Source organism: Carcharhinus amblyrhynchos, unplaced genomic scaffold (assembly GCF_965287045.1).
Source record: "Carcharhinus amblyrhynchos unplaced genomic scaffold, sCarAmb.v2.hapA scaffold_39, whole genome shotgun sequence".
NCBI classification, from domain to species: domain Eukaryota; kingdom Metazoa; phylum Chordata; class Chondrichthyes; order Carcharhiniformes; family Carcharhinidae; genus Carcharhinus; species Carcharhinus amblyrhynchos.
The window spans coordinates 3,477,254-3,500,023 of NW_027649780.1; the positions used below are offsets into that span (position 1 = coordinate 3,477,254).

Sequence of the window (22,770 nt, forward strand, 5' to 3'; positions counted from 1 at the left end):
ACACCACATTTCAAATACTGCATGCAGTTTTGGTCTCCTTACATAAGGAAGAATGTAACTGGTTTGGACTGGTTGAGGGCATGTTTACTAGATTGATACATGGCATGAGCAGATTGCTTTATAAGGAAAAGTTAGATTGGGTCTGTTCCCACTGGAGTTTAGAAGAGTGAGGGGTGACTTGTTAGAAGTAGGTGAGATCCTGAATGGACTTAACAAGGTGGATGTAGAAAGGATGTTTCCTCTTGTGGGTGACCCAGAACTAGAGGGCACTGTTTTAAAATTATGGGTCACCTTTTTAGGACAGAGATGAGTTTTTATCTCTGAGAGTTGCACAATTTTGGAACTCAGAAGATGGTGCAGGCGATGTCATTGAACATTTAAGGCAGAGGTAGATAGATTTTTGTTAGGAAAAGGAATAAAAGGTTATTTGGGTGAATGGAAATGTTTTTTATGGGAATTTTTTAAGGCAGAGATAGTTGATTCTCTTGCTGAACAAAAATCTAAGGTGGGAGTTGGGAATGTGTAATTCAAAACACAAATGGATCAGCCACGTTATTGAACAGCAGGGCAGACTGTAGGGGCTGAATGGTCTGCTTCTGCCTCTATTTTATAAGTTCGTACTTAAATTTAAAGATTTATATCACCTGATTTTATTATTTGCAACTTAATTGATAACAGCCACTCACCCCCAACTTCTCACCTCATTAATCCACTTTGTTTGGAACAGAATTTTAACCTGTTAAAACCAAATTAAGGCAAAAGAATTTTTTGGATAATAAATGCAAATCAAAAAGTTTATTGAAATAAAAAAGGTTTACTTTAAGGTGATGAAGTTTACAACTTAGTCTGGGTGATAAGTTTATAGAAGTCGAACACTCTGGCTCCTCCTTTGACAGCAATTCTTGTGGAATTCAGCCTTGGGGTCTGTGTTCTTCTTCGACAATAATTTCCCTGGAACTTGGTCTCAGAAATCTTCAGTAGTTGGCTGGGGAAAAAAACCTTCGAATTTCTACTTTTATCCCCAAAGTGACTGTGACCTCACGTTAGAGTTGGACCTGCTGTAACATGACATTTGTTCAAATTGCTTACTGGATTAATTGGATCACCAATTAATTACTTTACTGTCTCTCATTTTCTTACAGTTATTTCATACCATCTCTTTATCCAATTCTATACAATCAGACAATTCAAATTGAGACAAATCAAAGCTTGAAGATCTCTTGCCAGTCCAGTTATCGTCATTGCATGTTCTTTACATACCTATCAAGGTTTTTCATTTTTACAGTAAATAAAACTCAGCCTTTTGCTAAAATGACTGATTCGTTAATTGTAACTCATTTAAAGCTCGTGACTGAACCAATTTGTTGCTAATTAGTACAGTAATCTTTAATTAATTTCATTAATATAAGATAGGCTGGTTCAAAAAGACAGATTGTGGAAGTCAACAGCTTTCTGTTTTGATCTTGGTTAGATTATATCATGAGCTTTATTCTTGAGCTGGAGTTTGGCAGAGAATGGTGTCCAGTGGCTTTTAAAAATTAGTTGCTTCTTTACACAATTTTTGTCAGCTCTGCAGTTTCTCACATTTCAGGTTATACAGTTTTAATTTTTAAAATTAATATCCACCTTTTACAATATTACACCGGCCAGTACAACAGAATTCGACCCCTGTTATCACTTGTAAACTCTCTGGTGTCTCAGCAAGTGGGACGAATCACTGAATCACTTCCCAAACTCAGGGAGGTGAATGGATCATGCCCGAGTGAATTTGCTGGTGTTTCAGCAGATTCGACGATTGAGTGAATCCCTTCCCACACACGGAGCAGGTGAAAGGCCTCTCCCCAGTGTGAATGCGCTGATGTGTCATCAGGGTGCCTGAAAGAGTGAATCTCTTTCCACAAACAGAGCAGGGGAACGGCCTCTCTCCAGTGTGAATTCGCTGGTGTGTCAGGAGAGCGGATGACTGAGTGAATCTTTTTCCACACACCGAGCAGCCGAATGGCCTCTCCCCGGTGTGAACTCTCTGGTGTGTCAGCAGGTTAGATGACTGGGTAAATCCCTTTCCGCACTCAGGGCAGGTGAATGGCTTCTCCCCTGTGTGAACCAGGTGGTGCGTCAGCAAAGTGTATGAATCTCTGAATCCTTTTCCACACACGCAGCAGGTGAATGGCTTCTCCCCAGTGTGAACTTTTTGGTGTGTCAGCAGGGTGGATGAATCTCTGAATCCCTTCCCACACTGTGAGCAGGTGACGAGCCTCTCCTCGGCGTGAATTCGCTGGTGCCTCAGCAGATTCGATGAATGATTGAATCCCTTCCCACAAGTGGAGCATATGAACGGTCTCTCCCCGGTGTGACTGCGTCGATGAGATTCCACCTCAGACGGGGCTCTGAATCCCTTCCCACAGTCTCCACATTTCCACGGTTTCTCCATGGTGTCTGACTCCTTGTGTCTTTCCACAATCAGTGCACTGGAACGCTCTGATGGGGGTGTGTGAATCTCAGTGCTTTTCCAGTCACACCAATGCTAAAAAGGCTGATGATTTTCACGTCCTTATGAATCAAGGTGACTCTTCTGAGATTTCCAATTTCAAAACCTTTTTGTCCGATATACACTGAAAGGAGTTTACAAAAATCATCATGGTCAGCACATGATGGACATTCAAAATAGACAACTGTAGTTTGTGTGGAACATTCATTGAATCTCCACCCATGCGCCTCACACATACGCACTCACTTTCATTCCATTTAACATTCTGTGGTACGGTGGCACAGTGGTTAGCACTGCTGCCTCACAGTGCCAGGGACCTGGGTTCAATTTCCAGCTTGGGTCACTGTCTGTGTGGAGTTTACACGTTCTCCCCATGTCTGCATGGGTTTCCTCCCACATTCTGAAAGACGTGCTGGTTGGGTGTATTGACCCGAACAGATGCCCGAGTGTGGCAACCAGGGGAATTTCACAGTAACTTCTTGCAGTGTTAATATAAGCCTTACTTGTGACTAATAAATAAACTTTAACCTTTCATATACACCCACCCAATTCTCCTGAAGGTGCTAATTAATGCTAACCAACACTCATCATTTCATGTTCCTGACATATCGTAAGAAATAGTTAGAAATTCAGCCCCCAAGCTGTTCAATTGAATTTTTTTTTATTCATTTATGGGACATGGACATTGCTGGCTGGCCAGCATTTATTAGCTATCCCTAGTTGCCCTTGGAGGGTAAGTGAGTCTACCACATTGTTGTGGCTTTAGAGTCACATGTAGGCCAGACCAGGTAAGGATGGCAGATTTCCGTCCCTGAAGGACATTAGTGAACCAGATGGGTTTTTTCCGACAATTGACAATGGTTTCATGGTCATCAGTAATTTCTTAATTCCAGATTTTTTTTTTACCGAATTCAAATTGCACCAGCTGCTGCGGGGTGGGATTGTTGTCGGTGCAGACCCGATGGACTGAATGGCCTCCTTCTGTACTGTAAAGTTTCTATGATTCTATGACAGGATTCGAACCTGGGTCCCCATAACATTAGCTGAGTTTTTGAATTAATAGTTTAGCAATAGTACCACAAGGTCATCGCCTGCCCATTAAGATCATGGCTGATCAGAATGTGATCTTAACTCCACTTTTCTTCCTGTCACCCGTGACTCCCTTTTCCATCAGAAACCTCTGTATTTTGAGTATATTTAAATGATGCAGCCTCCGCTGGTCTCTGGGGAAGAGAATTTGCAAAGACTAAACGGCCCTCTGAGGGGGAAAACATTTCTTCTCCTCGCCATCAGAAATGGGGGATCTTTTATTTTGATAATCTGCCCACTAAGTTCTCGAATCTCCACCAGTGGAAACATCCTCTCTTCATCTATACTAATCACTACCTCACAATCTGATGTCAATACTACAATTATCTCTAAACTTCAGCCCAACTTTTCCTCACAAAACAATGCCTTCATCCCAGGTATCAGTCTGCAGAGCCTTCTCTGAACTGACAATGACAGAGAGGTGATCGGGGGGGGCAGAGGTGAAACAAAGCAATGGATGTACATGGATTCAGATCCGCAATAACGGAGTCACACCAGCTCCAGAGATGTGGAACCAGAGCACTAGATAAGAACACAGTACTGAAACTCTAAATTATAGGTTTAATACTCACCTCTGGAACAATTTCACAGTTTTTAAATTTAAAACTTCCTGCAGCTGTCAGAAGCACTGGAATCAGAGAAAAATCGCAATCTTCAAATATTATAACTCCCTGTAAATGGAGATTGCAAGAGTCATGTGTCAATTGTGGTTTGAAATTAAGAGATACACATTTCTGGGGGGTGGTTTGAGATTGCTGTGAAAATCCTCCTCTTCTAACCCCTTGTAAAAGGAGATTCCAAAATCATAGAATCTCTGCTGTGCAGAAGGAGGCCTTTTAGCCCATCGAGTCTGCACCAAGTTTCTATCAGAGCATCTTTACCCAGGCTCTATCCCTGTAACCTGATGTACGTACACCATTAATCCCCCCCTTTCATTCTCCCTCATCTTGGGACACAAAGGGACAATTTAGCCTGGTCGATCAACCTAACCCGCACACCTCTGGAGCGCGGGAGGAAACCAGAGACCCAGAGGAAATCCGCACAGACACAGGGAAAATGTGCAAACTCCACACAGACAGACAGTCACCTGAGGCTGGAATTGGACCCGAGTCTCTGGCATTAGTGGTTTGAACCTTAAAACCGTTAACCTGCACACCGAGAAGGATCAGAATAAGAGGTGTACCATCATCTGCAAATTCTTTCAATTTTACACAACATCCTCCCTGCTGGAGCGAAATTAAGGCTGTGATCTTTGAAAGCGAATACGTGGGTGACTGCGGGACCAACTGTGCCCAGCACTTATCTTGTGGTTAGCAAAGAACATCCTGTTGTTGACTAAAAAAAGAGAACTAGAGGATCAAGATAAGCAGATGCATCCGGAGCAATAGAAGGAAGTAAAACTACGGAACAGACAAAAAAAACACAGACCGATAAAGATAAAGCGGAACTGAAACAATAAGTTTTTGTAAACTTGTTGCTGGGGGGCGAATTGGCTAATGTGTGTAACTAACCAAGGCTAACGATGTAATAACTGCTAATGTCTGTACTTGACATGTATAAAAGAAGCTCAGTTGCCATTTTAAAATTGAGAAGTTGACTGCAGCACTTCTCCCAAAGTTTTGTTTAGTAAACCGCACGTTAAATCTTTAAGTCTGACTGGTGATTTCCCACAACATTCCCTTGTCTGACATCCAGGACCGGATGAGCAGTAATTGCCTTTGTTAAATATTGGAAGATGAAAGCTATCATCTTCAGCCCCGCAACAAACTCCACTTCCTAACCGCTGACTCCATCTGTCCCCATTGCGAGTGTGAGGGCTGAACCGGAGTATTCACAACCTCAGTAACATGCTTCACTTCAAACTGAGCTTCCAAATATATCTTCATAGAATCTACAGCACGGAGACAGGCCCTTCAGCCCAAACTGGTCCACGCTGACCAAAAATGCCCTTGTAAGCTAACTCCATTGGGTCTATATCCCTCTAAACCTTTCCTATCCATGTATCTGCCCAAATGCCTTTTCAACGTTGACAATGTTCCTGCCTCAACCACTTCCTCCAGCAGCTTATTCCACATACATACCACGCTCTGTAAACAAAAAAAACCTGTTCCTCAGGTTCCCATGAATTCTTTCCCCTCTTAACTTCAACCTATGCCCTCTAATTCTTAATTCCCCAACCCTGGGAAAAAGATTGAGTGCATTTAACCAATATCATGATCTTATACATCTCTCTAAGATCACCCCTTAGTCTCCTACACTCCGAGAGTCCTAGCCCGTCCAATCTCTCCCTATAACTTGAGTCCTTCTCTGCACTTTCTCCAGTTTAATAACATCTTTTCAAATCATGGTGACCAAAACTGAACACAATATTCTAGGTACAGTCTCCCCAAAGTCATGTACAATTGCAACATAACTTCCCAACTTCTATACTCAATGCCCTGACTGATAAAGGCCAACATGCCAAAAGCCTTCTTCACTGCTCTATGTGTGACTCCACCTTAAGAGAACCATGCACATGAATTCCAAGGTCCCTCTATTTCTAGAATTCCTTCTGTGAGAAACACCCGCATAACAGTGGCAGAGTGGTTAGCACTGCTACTTCACAGCACCAAGGACCCAGGATCGATCCCCAGCTTGGGTGACTGTGAGGAGTCTGCACGTCCTCTCTGTATCTGTGTGGGTTTCCTCCGGATGCTCCAGTTTCCTCCCACAGTCCAAAAATCATGCTGGTTAGGTGCGATGGCCATGCTAAATTCTCCCTCACTGTACCTGAACAGGCATTGGAGTGCGACGACTGGGGGATTTTCACTGCCATTTCATTGCAGTGTGAACGTAAGCCTAGTTGTGAAACTAAAAATAAATTAAAAAAAAAGGGATACTACTGTGTCTGGAAATCTAAAACAAGAAGAGTAAATGCTGGAAATACTCAGCAGGTCAGGCAGTAACATTGAAAGGTCCTACCATTCACTGTGAAAGTTCTACTTGATTTGACTTTCCATGATGCAACACCTTACACTTATCTGTATTTAACCCTGTTTGCCACATCACCACCTACACTACCTATTTCCACATCAATGACATCGCCCCACTTTGTCTTGGCCTCAGATCATCTGCTTCTCAAACCCACATCCACTCGTTTGCTGCTTCTAGATTTAACTCTCCTAACAAACTCCCAGCTGGCCTCCCACATTCAATCTACCTGTAATCTTGGGTTGATCCAAAACTCGGCTGCCCGTGTGCTTATTCACATCAAGTCCGGTTCATCTGTCACTGTTGTGCCAGCTGACTTATAAATGCTTCCGTTTAGGTAGCAACAAAGCTTAAAACTTCTCATCCTCATTTTCTGCACAGCCGCAATCATTGCTCTCTCTAGAATCTCCTTCAGGCCTCTTCAACACTCGCAATTTTCATCACTCCATCAGTGGTTGTCATTCTTTCAGCTGCGTAGACCCTGCAATTTCCTTCTTAATCCTCTCCACTTCGCTTTCCTCCCTAAAACCACCTCTTTGACCAAGCTGTCACCTGGCCTTATAATGTCCTTATGTGGCTCAGTGGCAAATGTTTCTTGGTAACATTCACTGTGAAGTATTGGAAAGTTTTATTATATTAAAAGCAGAGTATAATTACAAACTACTGTCACTAAAATCGACATTATATCACTGTTCCTTCATCCTCAAAGAACAACAAAGAACAAAGAACAACACAGCACAGGAAACAGGCCCTTCGGCCCAACAAGCCCGCGCCGCCACTTTAACATTCAGTGGGTGCCCCATCTACCTACGACTTTTCTCTAAGCCAGATTAGGGGAGGTCTAATTTAGGGACAATTTGTTAACACCAGTCAGCCTAAAAGCACGTTTTTGGGGTGTGGGAGGAAACTGGAGCACCCGGGGAAAACCCACGCAAGCACGGGGAGAATGTGCAAACTCCCACAGACACCGACCCAAGTCGGAGATCCGACCCAGGTCCACGTATCTGCACAGCAAACAGTGATGGTCACGGAGCTGTCGTGTTGCCCGTCAGTTGGTCCAGTTTACTGGGTGAGTAATCTGTAACTCCTTACCTAACAGCACTGTGGCAGTACACAGACTGCAGCAGTTCAGGAAGGTCAAACGTCATCTTCCCCACAGGTAACTGGGGATGGGGAGTATTTGCTGCTTGTCTAGTTAATGACAGCCAAATCCCACGGGTATTTTAAAAACGTGTACAAGTACAATAGATAAAAGCATCTACTAGAAAACTTATTCCTTAAGCAATACCCTTTTACATTATAAGGATATTGTTTTCAACCTGATCTCCAAGAATCTGGCTCCCTTGACAATTCTACATTGTGAAACTGAGTGGGTTTTGAAACCCTCAACGTTAAATCCAGCAGCTTCTCCTCCATCTCAAACTGATACAACAAAGGAAAGGGAATGGGACAAGACCCTGGAGAGAAAGAAAGCTATGAGAACAGGGCAGAGGAGTGAGACTGATTGGTTTGTTCAAGCCAGAGCAAAAGCACTGGCCTAACAAGTGGAATGACCTCCTGTGTTGTAATCATTCGATGGCTGCGTGACAAATGAGCTACACAAGGTGCCATCTGCAGCTCTCAATTGGTACATCCCTATTTCTAGAATTCCTACTGTGAGAAACACCTGCGTAACAGTGGCAGAGTGGTTAGAACATAAGAAATAGGAGCAGGAGTAGGCCATCTAGCCCTTCGAGCCTGCCCCGCCATTCAATAAGATCATGGCTGATCTGTCGTGGCTCAGTTCCACTTTCCCGCCCTCTCCCCATAACCCTTAATCCCTTCTCTTATCAAAAACCCATCAACCCGCTTCTTAAAAATATTTAGCGAGGCAGCCTCCACCACTTCAACGGGCAGAGAATTCCAGAGATTCACCACCCTTTGAGTGAAGAAGTTCCTCCTCAACTCCGTTCTAAACCGCCTCCCCTTTATCTTGAGGCTGTGCCCCCTAGTCCTACTGTCTTTTTTGAGCGGGAAGAGTCTCTCCACCTCTATCCTATCCATCCCATTCATCATCTTATACGTCTCAATGAGATCTCCCCTCATTCTTCTAAACTCTAACGAGTACAAGCCTAGTTTATTCAGCCTCTCCTCATAGCTCAATCCCCTCAACTCCGGTATCAGCCTAGTAAACCTCCTCTGCACTCCCTCCAGGGCCAAAATATCCTTGCGCAGGTGCGGCGCCCAAAACTGCACACAGTACTCCAGCTGCGGCCTCACCAATGCCCTATACAGCTGCAGCAAGACCTCCCTACTTTTATATTCAATCCCCCTCGCTATGAAGGCCAGCATCCCATTCGCCTTCCTGACCACCTGCTGCACCTGCAAGCTGGGTTTTTGCGACTCATGCCCAAGGTCCCTCTGCACCGTCGCCTGCTGCAGTTTTTCGCCACGTAAGTAATAGTCCTTCCTACCATTCTTCCTACCAAAGTGGACCACCTCACACTTGCCAACATTAAATTCCATTTGCCATTTCCTGGCCCATTCGCCCAGCCTATCTAGATCCTTCTGCAGACTCTCCACACCCTCCGCACAATTTGCTGTTCCCCCAATCTTGGTGTCTTCGCAAATTTCGACACCCTACACTCGGTTCCCTCCTCCAGATCATCTATATAAATGGTAAAAAGCTGAGGCCCCAGCACCGACCCCTGGGGCACTCCACTAGTCACCATCCGCCAATCCGAATAGCACCCGTTGACCCCCACTCTCTGCCTCCTATTTGACAACCAATCCTCTATCCACGCTAACACCCTACCCCCAAGTCCACGTCCCCCGACCTTCTGCAATAACCTCTTGTGAGGTACTTTGTCAAACGCCTTCTGAAAATCCAGAAAGACCACATCCACCGGCTCTCCTCTATCCACCGCCCTAGACACATCCTCATAGAACTCCAGTAAATTTGTCAGACACGACTTCCCTTTAATGAAACCGTGCTGCGTCCGCCCTATCAAGCAATTCCCTTCAAGATGCCTCGCAATTTCCTCCTTAATGACGGATTCTAACATTTTACCTACCACAGACGTTAAACTAACCGGCCTATAATTCCCCGCCTTTTGCCTGAGTGTCACGGCACTCTAAGCAGCATCTCCCACGATGGCATTGCTGCAAATGCCTCAGTACTCAACGCCAACAACTGCCAAATCTCCAAATGCAAATTTTACAACTCATCCGCTTCAACCTGGACCACAATGTCTTCACCTTCAACAACCAGTTCTTCATCCAGACACATGGAACAGCCATGAAGACCAAATTCGCACCTTAATATGCCAACATCTTTATGCACAGGTTCGAACAAGACCTCTTCACCGCACAGGACATTCAACCAATGCTATACACGCGATACATTAATGACATTTTCTTCATTTGGACTCATGGTGAACAATCACTGAAACAACGATATGATGACATCATATAGTTCTATCCCACCATCAGACTCACCACGGACTACTCTCCGGAATCGGTTGCGTTCTTGGACACATGCATCTCTATCAAGGACGGTCACCTCAGCACCTCACTGTACTGCAAGCCCACGGATAACCTCATGATGCTCCACTTCTCCAGCTACCAACCTAAACACATTAAAGAAGCCATCCCCTACAGACAAACCCTTCACATACAGAGGATCTGCTCAGATGAGGAGGATCATAACAGACACCTCCAGACGCTGAAAGATGCCCTCGTAAGAACAGGATATGGCACTCGACTCATCGATCAACAGTTCTGATGCACCACAGTGAAAAACCACACCGACCGCCTCAGAAGACAAAACAAGGGACACGGCGGCTACAGTACCCTTCATCGTCCAGTACTTCCCCAGAGCTTCAATATGTTATAGATAAAGACTAACACCTCGCCAAGGCCATCCCCACACGCTCCTTCTTGCCTTCAAACAACTGCACAACCTCAAACAGACCACTGTCCGCAGCAAACTACCCAGCCATCAGGAGAACAATAACCATGACACCACACAACCCTCAGCAACCTTTGCAAGACATGCTGGATCACTGTCACGTGAGATGATGGCATCCGTATCAACACTATCCACCAGATACATGGTACATACGCTTGCAACTTGGCCAACACTGTCTACCTGATACGCTGCAGGAAAGGTTATCCTGAGGCATGGTACATTGGGGACACCATGCAGACATTACGACAATGGATGAATCAACACCGCTTGACAATCAGCAGGCAGAAGTGTTCTCTTCCTGTTGGGGAACACTTCAGCAGTCATGGGCATTCAGCTCTGATTTTCAGGTAAGCATTCTCCAAGGCGTCCTTCATGACACACGACAATGCAGAATCGCTGAGTAAAAACTGATAGCCAAATTCCGCACACGTGAGGACGGCCTCAACTGGGATCTTGGGTTCATGTCACACTATCTGTAACCTCCACGACTTGTCTGGGCTTGCAAAGTCTCACTAACTGTCCTGGCTGGAGACAATACACATCTCTTTAGCCTGTGCTTAACTCTCTCCACCCACATTGTCTGTACCTTTAAGACTTGATTACCTGTAAAGAGGTGGAGAGACTCTTCCCGCTCAAAAAAGACAGTAGGACTAGGGGGCACAGCCTCAAGATAAAGGGGAGGCGGTTTAGAACGGAGTTGAGGAGGAACTTCTTCACTCAAAGGGTGGTGAATCTCTGGAATTCTCTGCCCGTTGAAGTGGTGGAGGCTGCCTCGCTAAATATTTTTAAGAAGCGGGTTGATGGGTTCTTGATAAGAGAGGGGATTAAGGGTTATGGGGAGAGGGCGGGAAAGTGGAACTGAGCCACAACAGATCAGCCATGATCTTATTGAATGGCGGGGCAGGCTCGAAGGGCTAGATGGCCTACTCCTGCTCCTATTTCTTATGTTCTTATGTTCTTAAAGACTCACATTCCAACAATTATCTTGTAAATTGATTTTGTATCTATATGTGCCCTGTTTGTGAACACAACTCCCACTCACCTGATGAAGGAACAGTGCTCAGAAAGCTAATGGCTTTTGCTACCAAATAAACCTGTTGGGACTTTAATCTGCTGTTTTAAAACTTCTTACTGTGTTTACCCCAGTCCAACGCCAACATCTCCACATCATGACTACCATCGACACCACAAACCGCCAGCTCCAAATGGAGAGGATCTCCAAGTAGATCGCGAAGGAGCAGCGGTCCGAAAGCTAGTGTCTTTTGCTACTAAATAAACCTGTTGGACTTTAACCTGGTGTTGTGAGACTTCTTACTGTGTTTACCCCAGTCCAACACTGGTATCTCCACATCATGACTACCATCAGAACCATTAACCAGGACCTGTCAATCAATCAGACAATCATTTTCTCCCTGGGGACACTGAGGCTCCGCCCCCTCCCTGTTGCGTCACCAAGACTGCCACGCATGCGCTCCGCCCCCTTTCTGTTGCGTCACCAAGACTGCCACGCATGCGCTCCGCCCCCTTTCTGTTGCGTCACCAAGACTGCCACGCATGCGCTCCGCTCCCTGCTGGACCAAGATGGCGGCCATTATCCCGGGCCTCCTCCGGGGGGAAAAAAAAATCCCCGGAGCTGCAAACTCGGAACCGCAGGCTCGTTTTCAGGCCTTGCGGCTTACAGCGGGCGTTTCTGAAGCCTCCGCCCCCTCCCGCCTCCGGCCTCCATTCCTCCCTCCACCCGCCCCACTGACTCTTACCAGCTGAAAAAAGCGTCTCCCGCACTCGCAGGGTTCCGAGCAAGGTGACACTGCGCATGCTCCAGATACAGTACTGCGTCTGCGCACTCGGTTCTTGTGAATTTAGTAGGGCACTTTCAAACGTATGGGGAATGCTGGGTAACAGCACGGCCATTGAAATCCCAAATAGCAATAGGAAATGAATTTGTTACTAATTGAGAACAATTAATAAAAATATTATTTATTTGATTGATTGTTGTCACACGTCTTAGTATACATTGAAAAGTTTTGTTCCTCACGTGCTATACAGACAAATTGTGAATGTGTTATATGAACGGGAACTTTACTGTGCTCTGTTTCTCGAAACCATGCACGGGAGCTCAGTTGTTCGTACTATTGCCTCACAGCGCCAGGCATCTGGGTTCAATTCCGGCCTTGAGTCACTGTCTGTGTGGAGATTGCACATTTTCCTTGTCTCTGCATGGGCTTCCTCCAGTTTCCTTCCACACTCTAAAGATGTGTGGCCGTACCAAATTGCCCCATACAGGCATTTTATCAGGGGACTAAAAATTGTAATATGTACAGGGGTAGGACCTGGGTGGGATTGGTGTCAGTACAGCAACTGCGTTTCGGAGCTCCAGACAGATGATAAACACTCAGGAGGGCAAGACAAAATCTGCACCAGCGTCTCAAAACAAAGCAAGATTATTTCACAAATATTTATTCAAAATACTAAACTGTAGCAGTGTGGTGATTAGCATCAGAAACAAACTTTGACTCTGAACAAACATGGTTCGGTCCTGGATATGATTAAAGGCAGCAGGGACAGCTGAAGACAACCTCTGCAGTCACTTGTGAACTTGCTGTTGTCAACACAGGTCAGAAGAATGGATGAATACTTTCCCACACATGCAGCCACCGAATGAGCTCTCCAGTATCAATTAATTGGTGTTTCAGCACTTCACATCTGCTTTTAAATGTCTTCTCACATTCAGAACATTTAAAATGTCTCTTTTCAGTGTGAACAAGTTGATGTTCAGTGAGACAGTATGACTGAGTGAATCCCAGATTAGGGCTTGCAATAAGTGGCCTGAGAGTGTGATGAAGGTAATTTCAACTGACGCATTCAAAAGGGAATTAAGAATGTTCCCAATTGTGAGGGAATCCAAAATAAGGGGTCAGAGTTTGATGATAAGGGGTAAATATTTTAGAACTGAGGTGAGGAGAAATTTCTTCATCCAGAGAGTGGTGGATGTGTGGAATTCACGACCACAGAATGTAGTTGAGGCCAAAATGTTGTCTGATTTTGAGAAAAAAAGATATACCTCAAGGGGCCAAAAGGATCAAGGAATATGGGGGAGGTGGGGGGGAAGTTGGATCAGGGCATTGAATTCAATGATCAGCCATGATCAAATTGAAGGGCAGAGCACGCTCAAAGGGCTGAATAGCCTTCTCCTGCTTCTGGTTTCTATGTTATCTGAAAAGGAAGAATGTGCAGGATTACAGGGACAAGGCAGGAGAATGCAATTAGGTGACTTGTTCTTTTGGAGAGCTGGTGCACACATGATGGGCCAAATGGCCTCATTCTGTACCAAAACTATTTGGTGATTCTGTGAAATCCTTAAAAAAACAGAAAATGCTGAAATGAAACTCAACTGGTTCAGCAGCATCTGTGCTAAAAATGCTGGTAGAGCTGGAGAAACAGAGTTAACGTTTCAGGTCGGTGACCTTTCCTGTGAACTGGGAAAAGTTAGGAATGTAACAGGTTTGGAGAAAGGGGTGGGTGGGACAAGGACTAAAGGAAGGTCTGTGAGAGAGTGGAAGACAGGAGAGATTGAATGAGAGAAAAGTGAATCACCCCCAGAGCCAAAGTGAATGGAGAAAAAAGAAATAAAGAAACAAAAGCTGTATCTGGAGCAGGAGGGCTGCCGACTGAAAGAAGGAGAAATGAAACAAAGAGAAAGAGAATGGTCTGGGAGTTTACTCTCTGAAACTTTGGGACTGAATGTTGAGTCCAGAAGGCTGTGAAGTGTGGAGGGGGTGGGTGAGTGGGAGAAATTTCTCCTGGACCTGCTCTAGACCCTGGTTAAAACAGTAACCAGTAGATCTGGGATGGGTGGGGCTGAAGGGGGAGGCAGGGGAGTGGTCACGCTGGCTGCTGGCTGATCTTCTGTGGTCTGGTGTGTGTCCAGGTGGCCCTGGAGAAAGGGATTCTGTTTTGGGACCTTGTTGCTGATTTAGGTTTTTATTTTTACTGTTACAAATGGCTTTTATTGCATATTTCACGTGTTCTTCATTTATTTTCCAGGCAGGAGGATCCCATCATATTTCTGCCGAAAACACCTCATTGACTTTAGTTTAGTTGAACCATCTGTTTGGGGAAAACGAGAGGAAAAAATGTTCCAGAGAAACTGGAAGTGTCTGCTCTGAATTTCTATGCTGCACTGATAGTGACAATGATACTGTCAACTTCTTTTACGGGGGATAAGAAAGAGAGGATTCACTGATTGAAAATTCAAATCAAATATCATATCAAAATCTGACAGAATTACTCAATTCATCAGGACCTGAATTTCACAGCAGCTTGCCATAGAACGAGGCCATTTGGCCCATCCTGTCTGCACCAGCTCTCCAAATGAACATTATGGCTTTGCGCCTTTTTCCCATGTCCTATGTTAGTAAACTTCATCAGCTGTCCAGCTCTTCGCTACACTGAGAAACCAGACAAAGATTTTCGGAGTCTAAAATTGGCCTTTATTCAAGTTATAGCAGGGCAAACCGGTTTCCACACATGTGGCTACAGACTCCCAGAACAAAGGAATACCTTTGGGATCAACTACAGGTAGTTAACATGCATAGATTGAAATTGTACACTTGTTTGAAGATACTCACTATCCAATCCCAGCTAACACTTCTCTTTATTTCATTTGTTTCCCATAGTAGTGTTTAACCAATTACAGCAACTCTACTTTTCCCCAATTGCAATATCCGATCAACAGGGCACGTGCACATAGCTACATTATCAATAAACACATGTCTACGGTCCTTGACAATCTGGTACCCTGAGTAGTATGTTTTGATACAAATTTTATGACTTCTATCAAAACACATTGCAGTCCTGGGCTGTTATCTGAAGACCAGGTTAAAGTCCAACCTGGTTAACCAGGTTAAAGGTGTTGTGAGACTTCTTACTGTGTTTACCCCAGTCCAATGCTGGCATCTCCACATCATGACTGTTATCTGAAAGCAGTGATGTATGTAGTTACAATCTCTTGTGGTCTATCAAAGCCTCCTTGTCAATTGTTTTTGCAGCCGAACCTTGCAGCTGCAGCAGTTTCCCAGGAACTTTGCTGCAAATGAACGAGTTTTAATCTTTTTGCTGTCAATTCCAGGTATTAGTTGAATAGACCTTTTCTGAACTGCTTCTAATACATTTACATCCTTAAATCAGGAGACCAGTAATACTCCGGATGTGGTCTCACCAGTGTTCTGTATAACTGAAGAATAACACCCCATTTTTGTAATCAGTTCCCCTCACAATAAACAGTAACATTTTAGTAACTTTGCTGATTTGTTGCTGTTCCTGCACACTACCCTTCTGTGATTCGTGCACTAGGACATCCAGATCCCTCTCAATCTCGCACTATTTAGACAATATACTTTGTTTTTATTTTTCCTACCAAATGGACAATTTCACAGTCGCCCACATTACACTACATTTGCCTGTTCTTTGTCCAGTCACTTAACTGATATCCCTTTCTAGCCTCTTTATGGCCACTTCTCAACTTACTGCTTTACCCCTACCTTTGTCAACAGCAAATTTAAGCAACCTTTTCATTGGTCCCTTCATCTAAGTCATTTATATTAATTGTCAAAAGGTTGCGATACCAGCACTGACCCTTGTGGCACACCACTTGTCACTCGAGAAAGACCCAATTCGGCCAACTCTGTTTCCCATTTATTAGCCAATCTTCTATTCATGCCAATATGTTATTCCCAGTATGGTGAGTTCCATTTTCCACGCTAATCTTCAAAGTGATAGCTTATGAAATGCATTCTGGAAACCTCAGTACATTCACCTTTACTCACATTTGGTTCCTCTTTATCCACAGCACATGTGATTCCTTCAAAGAATTCAATAAATGAGTTGAATATGATTTCCCTTTCTCAAAACCATGTTGACTCTCCCTCATGGCCTGAATTTTTCTCATTATCCTGCTATAACACCATTAATAATAGATTCAAATGTTTTCCCAATGACATTAAGTTAACTAATTCCTAGTAGTTTCCTAATTCCTGTAGTAATCTAATTCCAAACTTTGGAAAATTAAAAACAATACATCAACTATCTCAATAGCCATTTCTACTCCTCTCGAGCTGAAAAACAGTCATATGGACTCAAAACATTAACTCTGTTTCTCGCTCCACAGATGCTGCCAGACCTGCTGAGTCTTTCCAGCATTTTCTGCTTTTATTTCAGATTTTCAGCATCTGCAGCATTTTGCTTTTATCTCACTAGTCACTTTTAATATCCTAGGATAAAGTCCATCGGGACGCAGGGATTTGTCAAGCTCGCAGCTTCAACAATTTGCTCAGTACCACTTCATATAGGTTTCCTGAGTTCCTCCCCCACTTCCACATCCTTATAGGATATTACTTGTATTCTCTATAATCGGGTAGAATACAAGACTGTAATGAAGACTGATGCAATGTACCTGTTGAATTCATCTGCCATCTCCTTGCTTTCCATTAGTAATTCCCAGACTCACTTGGACCAACATTCCCTTTAACTTTTTTTAATTTAAATATCCACATAAACTCTTACTATCCACCTGTATATTTCTAGCTGCCTTTCTCTCATACTCTAACTCTACTCTGCTCTTTAATCTTTTTGTCATTTTTTGCAGTTCGTTATATTTTGTCCCGCTTTCAGAGCTGCTGCCACCCGTCTTTGTGCAATTGTTTACCTTTTTTCTTTCAGTTTGAATCTGTCTTTAACTTTTTTAGTGAACCACGAATGGTGGGTCCTCCCCTTGGAATTTGCTGTTCTCACTGGAATCATCTGTTCTGGGTTTTCTGAAATATTTCTGAAAAATGCCACTGCATCTCATTGACCTGTCCCTTATCCTCATTTACCGGTTCACCTACATTGAACACAGTTCAGTCCTGGAAGTGATTCACAGAAAAATGTAATCATTGTAGTTAGTTGTAAACTGGTGACTCAGCAGTGTGGATGATCGGCTGAATCTTCTCACTCGGAACAGAATCTCAAACTCAGAGCAGTTGAATGGTCTCTCCCTAACGCGAACTCACTGGTGTACAGTGAGTTGAGATGATCCCCTGAACCCAGTCCCACAGTAAAAGCATCTGAATGGTCACATCAGTGAGAATCACTGTGTAATCAGCTGGGAAGACCGCGTGAATCCCTTCTCACACTCAGCAGGTGAACAGCCTCTCCCCATGTGAGTGCGTCAATCAATTTCCAACACTGATGGGTAACTGAATCTTTCCTCACAGTCTCCACGTTCCATGGTTTCTCCCTAATGTGACTGTGGTTGTACTGTTTTCTTCCATATTCAAAATTTTCTGCTTTTTACGTTATGATAAATTGTGTGGCTCCTGATGTGACATTTTGTGCAAGTTTCCTGACCCCAAATCCTCCCCTTTTCAGACTAACGAACACTGATAACAGAGCTGGAGCTATTTTTCAATTCAGTGGAAACAGACCCAAATGAACGTGGTTGAGTCTGAATGTGGTCAACAGCAAAAATCCAATGACAATAGTTACTTGTGGACTCGCTGGTGTCTCAGCAGCCTGGATGAGGTAATGAATCCCTTCCCACACTGGGAACAAGTGAATGGCCTCTCTCCCGTATGAACCCGTTCGTGATTTATCAGGGTGGATGACTGCCTGAATCCCTTCCCACACACGGAGCAGGTGAACGGTCTCTCTCCAGTGTGAATTCGCTGATGTTTCCGAAGGTGAGATGAGTGAGTAAATCCCTTCCCGCACTGGGAGCAGGTGAATGGCCTCTCCCCGGTGTGAACTCGCTGGTGTTTCAGCAGATTGGCTGAGTGAGTGAATCCCTTCCCACACTGAGAGCAGGTGAACGGCTTCTCCCCAGTGTGAATTCGCTCGTGCAATGCTAGTTTGGATGACTGATTGAATCCCTTCCCACACACGGAGCAGACAAACGGCCTCTCCTCAGTGTGAACTCGCTGGTGTATTGCTAGGTTGGATGACTGATTGAATCCCCTCCCACACACAGAGCAGGTGAACGGTCTCTCTCCAGTGTGAATTCGTTGGTGTTTCAGCAGCTGGGATGAGGTAGCGAATCCCTTCCCACACTGGGAGCAGGTGAATGGCTTCTCCCCGGTGTGGCTGCGTCGATGAGTTTCCAGCTGTGATGGAAAATCGAATTCCTTCCCACAGTCCCCACATTTCCATGCCATCATCCGTTTGTGAATGCAATAATGGTCCGAAAGGCCCGATGAGTGACTGAAGTCTTGTCCACGCGCAGAACGTGCTTACTCAACTGTGAACAGTGCATTTTTCTTCCATGTTCGAAATACAATGACATTCAGATTCCGAAAAATTGGCCAACTCCATCAGATCCTGATGTGATATTCAATTGCAGTTTCCCAGCTGCACATCCTCCTCTTCTGAAACCCTGTGAAATTGATTTAAAACAACAAAAAGGGAATGAGTGAGCACCCACAAAAGAACAAATCTATCAGTGTGAGTGCAGGATGGAAATTCCCCCCATTCTCTCTTCCTGCTCTAGGGTCAGTAAAGTGAGTTAAAGATGATTTATCACTAACAAACCCATTACTGCATTTCCTTCCTGAAGCCACATTTGTCCACTCGGGCCTAGGCCCGGAAGAAAGTGTTGCAGCTGCCGTTGTGTTGGGTGTTGAGGCGGTGCATCAGTTCCTTACGGGGGGTGTTGAGTCCTCCACTGGGTGTGTGGAACCTCCCCTCCCACCCGCTGCCTCCGCTATTCCACCTCCTTCCCGCCTGAACATGAGACAAACCAGCGCCTATCCCAGGACATGAGCCGCACTGCGCATGCTCAACGTCACAATGCCCGTGAACTGATTGACGGCAGCACCGAACCAATAGGAAAAGAGCCGGGGGGGGGGGGGGAGAGCTGGAGGACAGAGCGGAGAGCGACTGGTCCTCCAACCAATCGGAGTGAATGAGGGGCGGGGCTGGAGGACTGAGGGAGAGCGGCTGGTCCCCAACCAATCAGAGTGAATGAGGGGCGGGGCTGGAGGACCCAGCCGGGGAGAGGCTGGTCCTCCGACCAATCGGAGTGAACGAGGGGGCGGCGGACTGAGGGTTTTAGCTTGGATCCGAGATTAATACGAGGTAGAGAGCGGCGATGTGGCGGATGGGTGGAGAAGCTTCGTAAACATGTTGTTCAAACCCGAACCCCGGAAAAGAAATTACCGGTCCTCCCATTTGTACCAAAATGAGCCGCAACTTGATGCATTCGGCCTGGGTTAACTGTGTGGTCACGTGAGTTGGTGTGCGGGTGGCGGAGCCATCTTTGTAAGGGGCAGTGTGTAGCAGTGCGCAAGCGCAGCTGCCATATTGGTAGGGGCAGCAGAGCTACCTTTGACATATGGGATATGTGCGTGGCTGGCCATCTGTCCATCTCCAATTGCCCTGCAGGTAGTGGTGGTGGTGGTGAGCTGCCTTCCTGAACCCACTGTAGTTCATTTGGTGTAGGTACAGCCCACACTGCCGTTAGTGAGGGAATTCCAGCATTTTGATTCAGTGACAGTGAAAAAATGGTGATATATTTCCAAGTCAGGATGGTGAATGACTTGGAGGGGAGCTTGCAGCTGGTGGTGTCCCATGTATCTGCTGGGCTCTGGTCCTAGATGGATGTGGTCATGGATTTGGAAGATGCTGTCTAAGGATCTTTGGTGAATTACTGTAATGCAGCTTGTGGATGGTGCACACTGCTGCTACTGAACATCGGTGGTGGATGGCGTGGATGTGGTGCCAATCAAACAGGCTGATTGGCAGACTGCTTTGTCCCGGATGGTGTCAAACCTCATGAGTGTTGGAGCTGCACCTATCCAGGCAAATGGAGAGTATTCCATCACACTTTGATTTTTCCTTGTAGGTGGTGGAAAGGCTTTGGAGAATCAAGAGTGAGTTATTCACGTAGGAGCACCTCTGACCTGCTCTTGTCGCCACTGTTGGCAGTGAGTGACTCAGTGATGGTAACAACATTGATTGTCGAGGGGCAGTGGTTAGATTATATCTTATTGGTGATGATCGTTGCCTGGCATTTGTGTGGTGTGTATGTTAGTTGTCAGCCCAAGCCTGGATATTGTCTAGATCTTGTTGAACTTGAACATGGACTGATTCGGTATCTGAGGAGACGTGAATATTGCCTCTCCTCATTCATCCCTTTCTCCCAATCCGAGTTCCAGGCTGCAGGTTCCACTGCTCAATGTGTACATCCATTGTGGATGTGGGATATTTATCAGGCTCAGAAATCTGAACTGGTTGTTGGATTGGAGGGAGGAGGCCAGGGAGAGATTTAAAAACATGGACCAGCATTTTAAAATTGAGGTGCTGCTGAACCAGGAGTCAGAGCGCACAGGGGATGATAGCTGAGTGGGGCTTGTTCTGAGTGAGGACAGAAGCAGCAGAGTTTTAGATTATTTTGTGAAGGATAAAACATGTGAGGCTGGCCTGAAGTGTGTTAAAATAATCAAATTTAGATACAAGTTTCAGAAGTAGATGAGCTAAGACATGGGTAAAGTTAGGTGTTGTTACTGAGGTGGAAATAGGCTGTTTTAGTAATGGTGCAGATATATAGTCAGAAACTCATTTTCTGGTCAGATACAACAATGAGGCTCTGAACCATCTTATTCAGCTTCAGACAGTTGCATGGAAGAGAAATGGAGTTAGTGGCTAGGTTTGGAATTTTTAGTGAGGAAAGCTTCAGGCTTTCCAATATTTAAGTGGAGGAGATTTCTCATCACCAAATACTGGATTCCAAACAAATCAGGATGTTGTGCGAATTGGAGACAAACTTGGAATTAATTGTTTTCACCAACATCACCCTCAGTGGTGACGGGTGAGGGTTTTGGGAGACTCTGTCTTGTAAATATCTAAAATCTGCCTACTTCGCCCACTTCTCTCTCCTTCTCCTATAGAAGCCAGTTTTGTGTGTTGACCCAGATCAGGATCCCTTCCCTGAAAGACATTAGTCAACCAGTCAGATTTTTATGACAATGCAAAAGTTTTTGTGGTGACTTTTTCCTTTACCCCATTCATTATCTCTCCCTCATCTCTCATAGAAGCCAGAGACACGTGTAGACCCAGACTGGGTGGGCAGGTTCCTTCCCTGAAGGACTTTAGTGAATCAGTTGGGTTTTTATGACAATCCATCAATTTGCATGGTCCCTTTTCCCTCGTGCTGGTCCCACAAATTACGAGATTCATTCAGCTCAATTTCACAACTTGCCTCTGTGTTTATGTGCGTTCTATCTCACTCCCTTTTTTCTGTTTTAAATTAATTTCACAGGGACTGGAAGGGGACGATTTGCAGTCAGGAAACTGAGAACAAAAATCATATCAGGATCTGCAGGAATCGCCCAATTTATCATAACATGAATATTAGTGGATTTTGAACATGGAAGGAAAAAGCACCATTCACAGTGGAGAGAAATCATACACATGTTCTGTGTGTGGACGAGGCTTCAGCCGATCATCTGGCATGTTGAAACATAAGTGCAGTCACTCCATGACATGCCTCTGGAGACCTGCTATTAATTATTAATATTAATAATTAATTATAATTATTAATATTAATTATATATTAATATAACCTGAATAGTAATGGTTTGTATATTGTTTCACACACATTTAATCCAGTTCACTGTATTACGCCAGGGTAACAAACCTTTGTGTATGTAACTAGTGGTGCCAAACCTTAGGGAGGACACGAAGACTTAGGGAAGACATGGAGAGGGAATTGATGAAATTTAGTGGAATATTTAGGGTTGATGGATCATAGGTCTGTAGATAGACTGGAGAATTTGCTGTTGTTGTCTTTGGACAGAGACGTCGAAGAAGAGGTTTGATCGATGGATTTGAGAGGGCCTCACTGAGAAGATGAGCTCTGACAAGGTATTGTGGGAGAGAAACTGGAGAAAGATGTGAGTTCAAGGCTCAGACGAGGAGGAACTTTACAGGACATTTGGCTCAATGGCTAGTGGGAGGGAATCTCGAAACATAGAATTCATAGGGTGCCATTCAGCCCCTCAAATATGTACCAACTCTTCAAAAGAGCATTTCACCCGGGCGCTCCCTGGCGCCCTATCCCCATAACCCTGTGCACTTTCCAATTGTTAATCCACCAATCTGCAAAGCTTTGGGAGCAATTTTGCATGACCAATCCACATAACCTGATCTGATTGTCTCAATCTTACTGAAAAAGAAGCTCCATGAGCTCCTCACACTTGTTAGAGGTGAGGATGGAGGATACCAAAGATGGAGAGACCTTCAA

At 44.8% G+C, this 22,770-nt stretch overlaps 1 protein-coding gene across 1 annotated transcript; it reads right to left on the reverse strand.

Moving 5' to 3' along the window:
* Positions 1-292: 292 nt before the first annotated feature.
* On the reverse strand, positions 293-19,226 carry LOC145363465 (uncharacterized). The gene is made up of 3 exons (XM_080218668.1): positions 18,021-19,226; positions 9,497-9,503; positions 293-2,425 (listed from the first exon to the last, which is right to left on the reverse strand). Exons 1-3 carry the CDS (start codon positions 18,686-18,688, stop codon positions 1,736-1,738), a joined length of 1,365 nt encoding a protein of 454 aa, XP_080074794.1. The 5' UTR covers positions 18,689-19,226; the 3' UTR covers positions 293-1,735.
* Between the last annotated feature and the right edge of the window lie 3,544 nt (positions 19,227-22,770).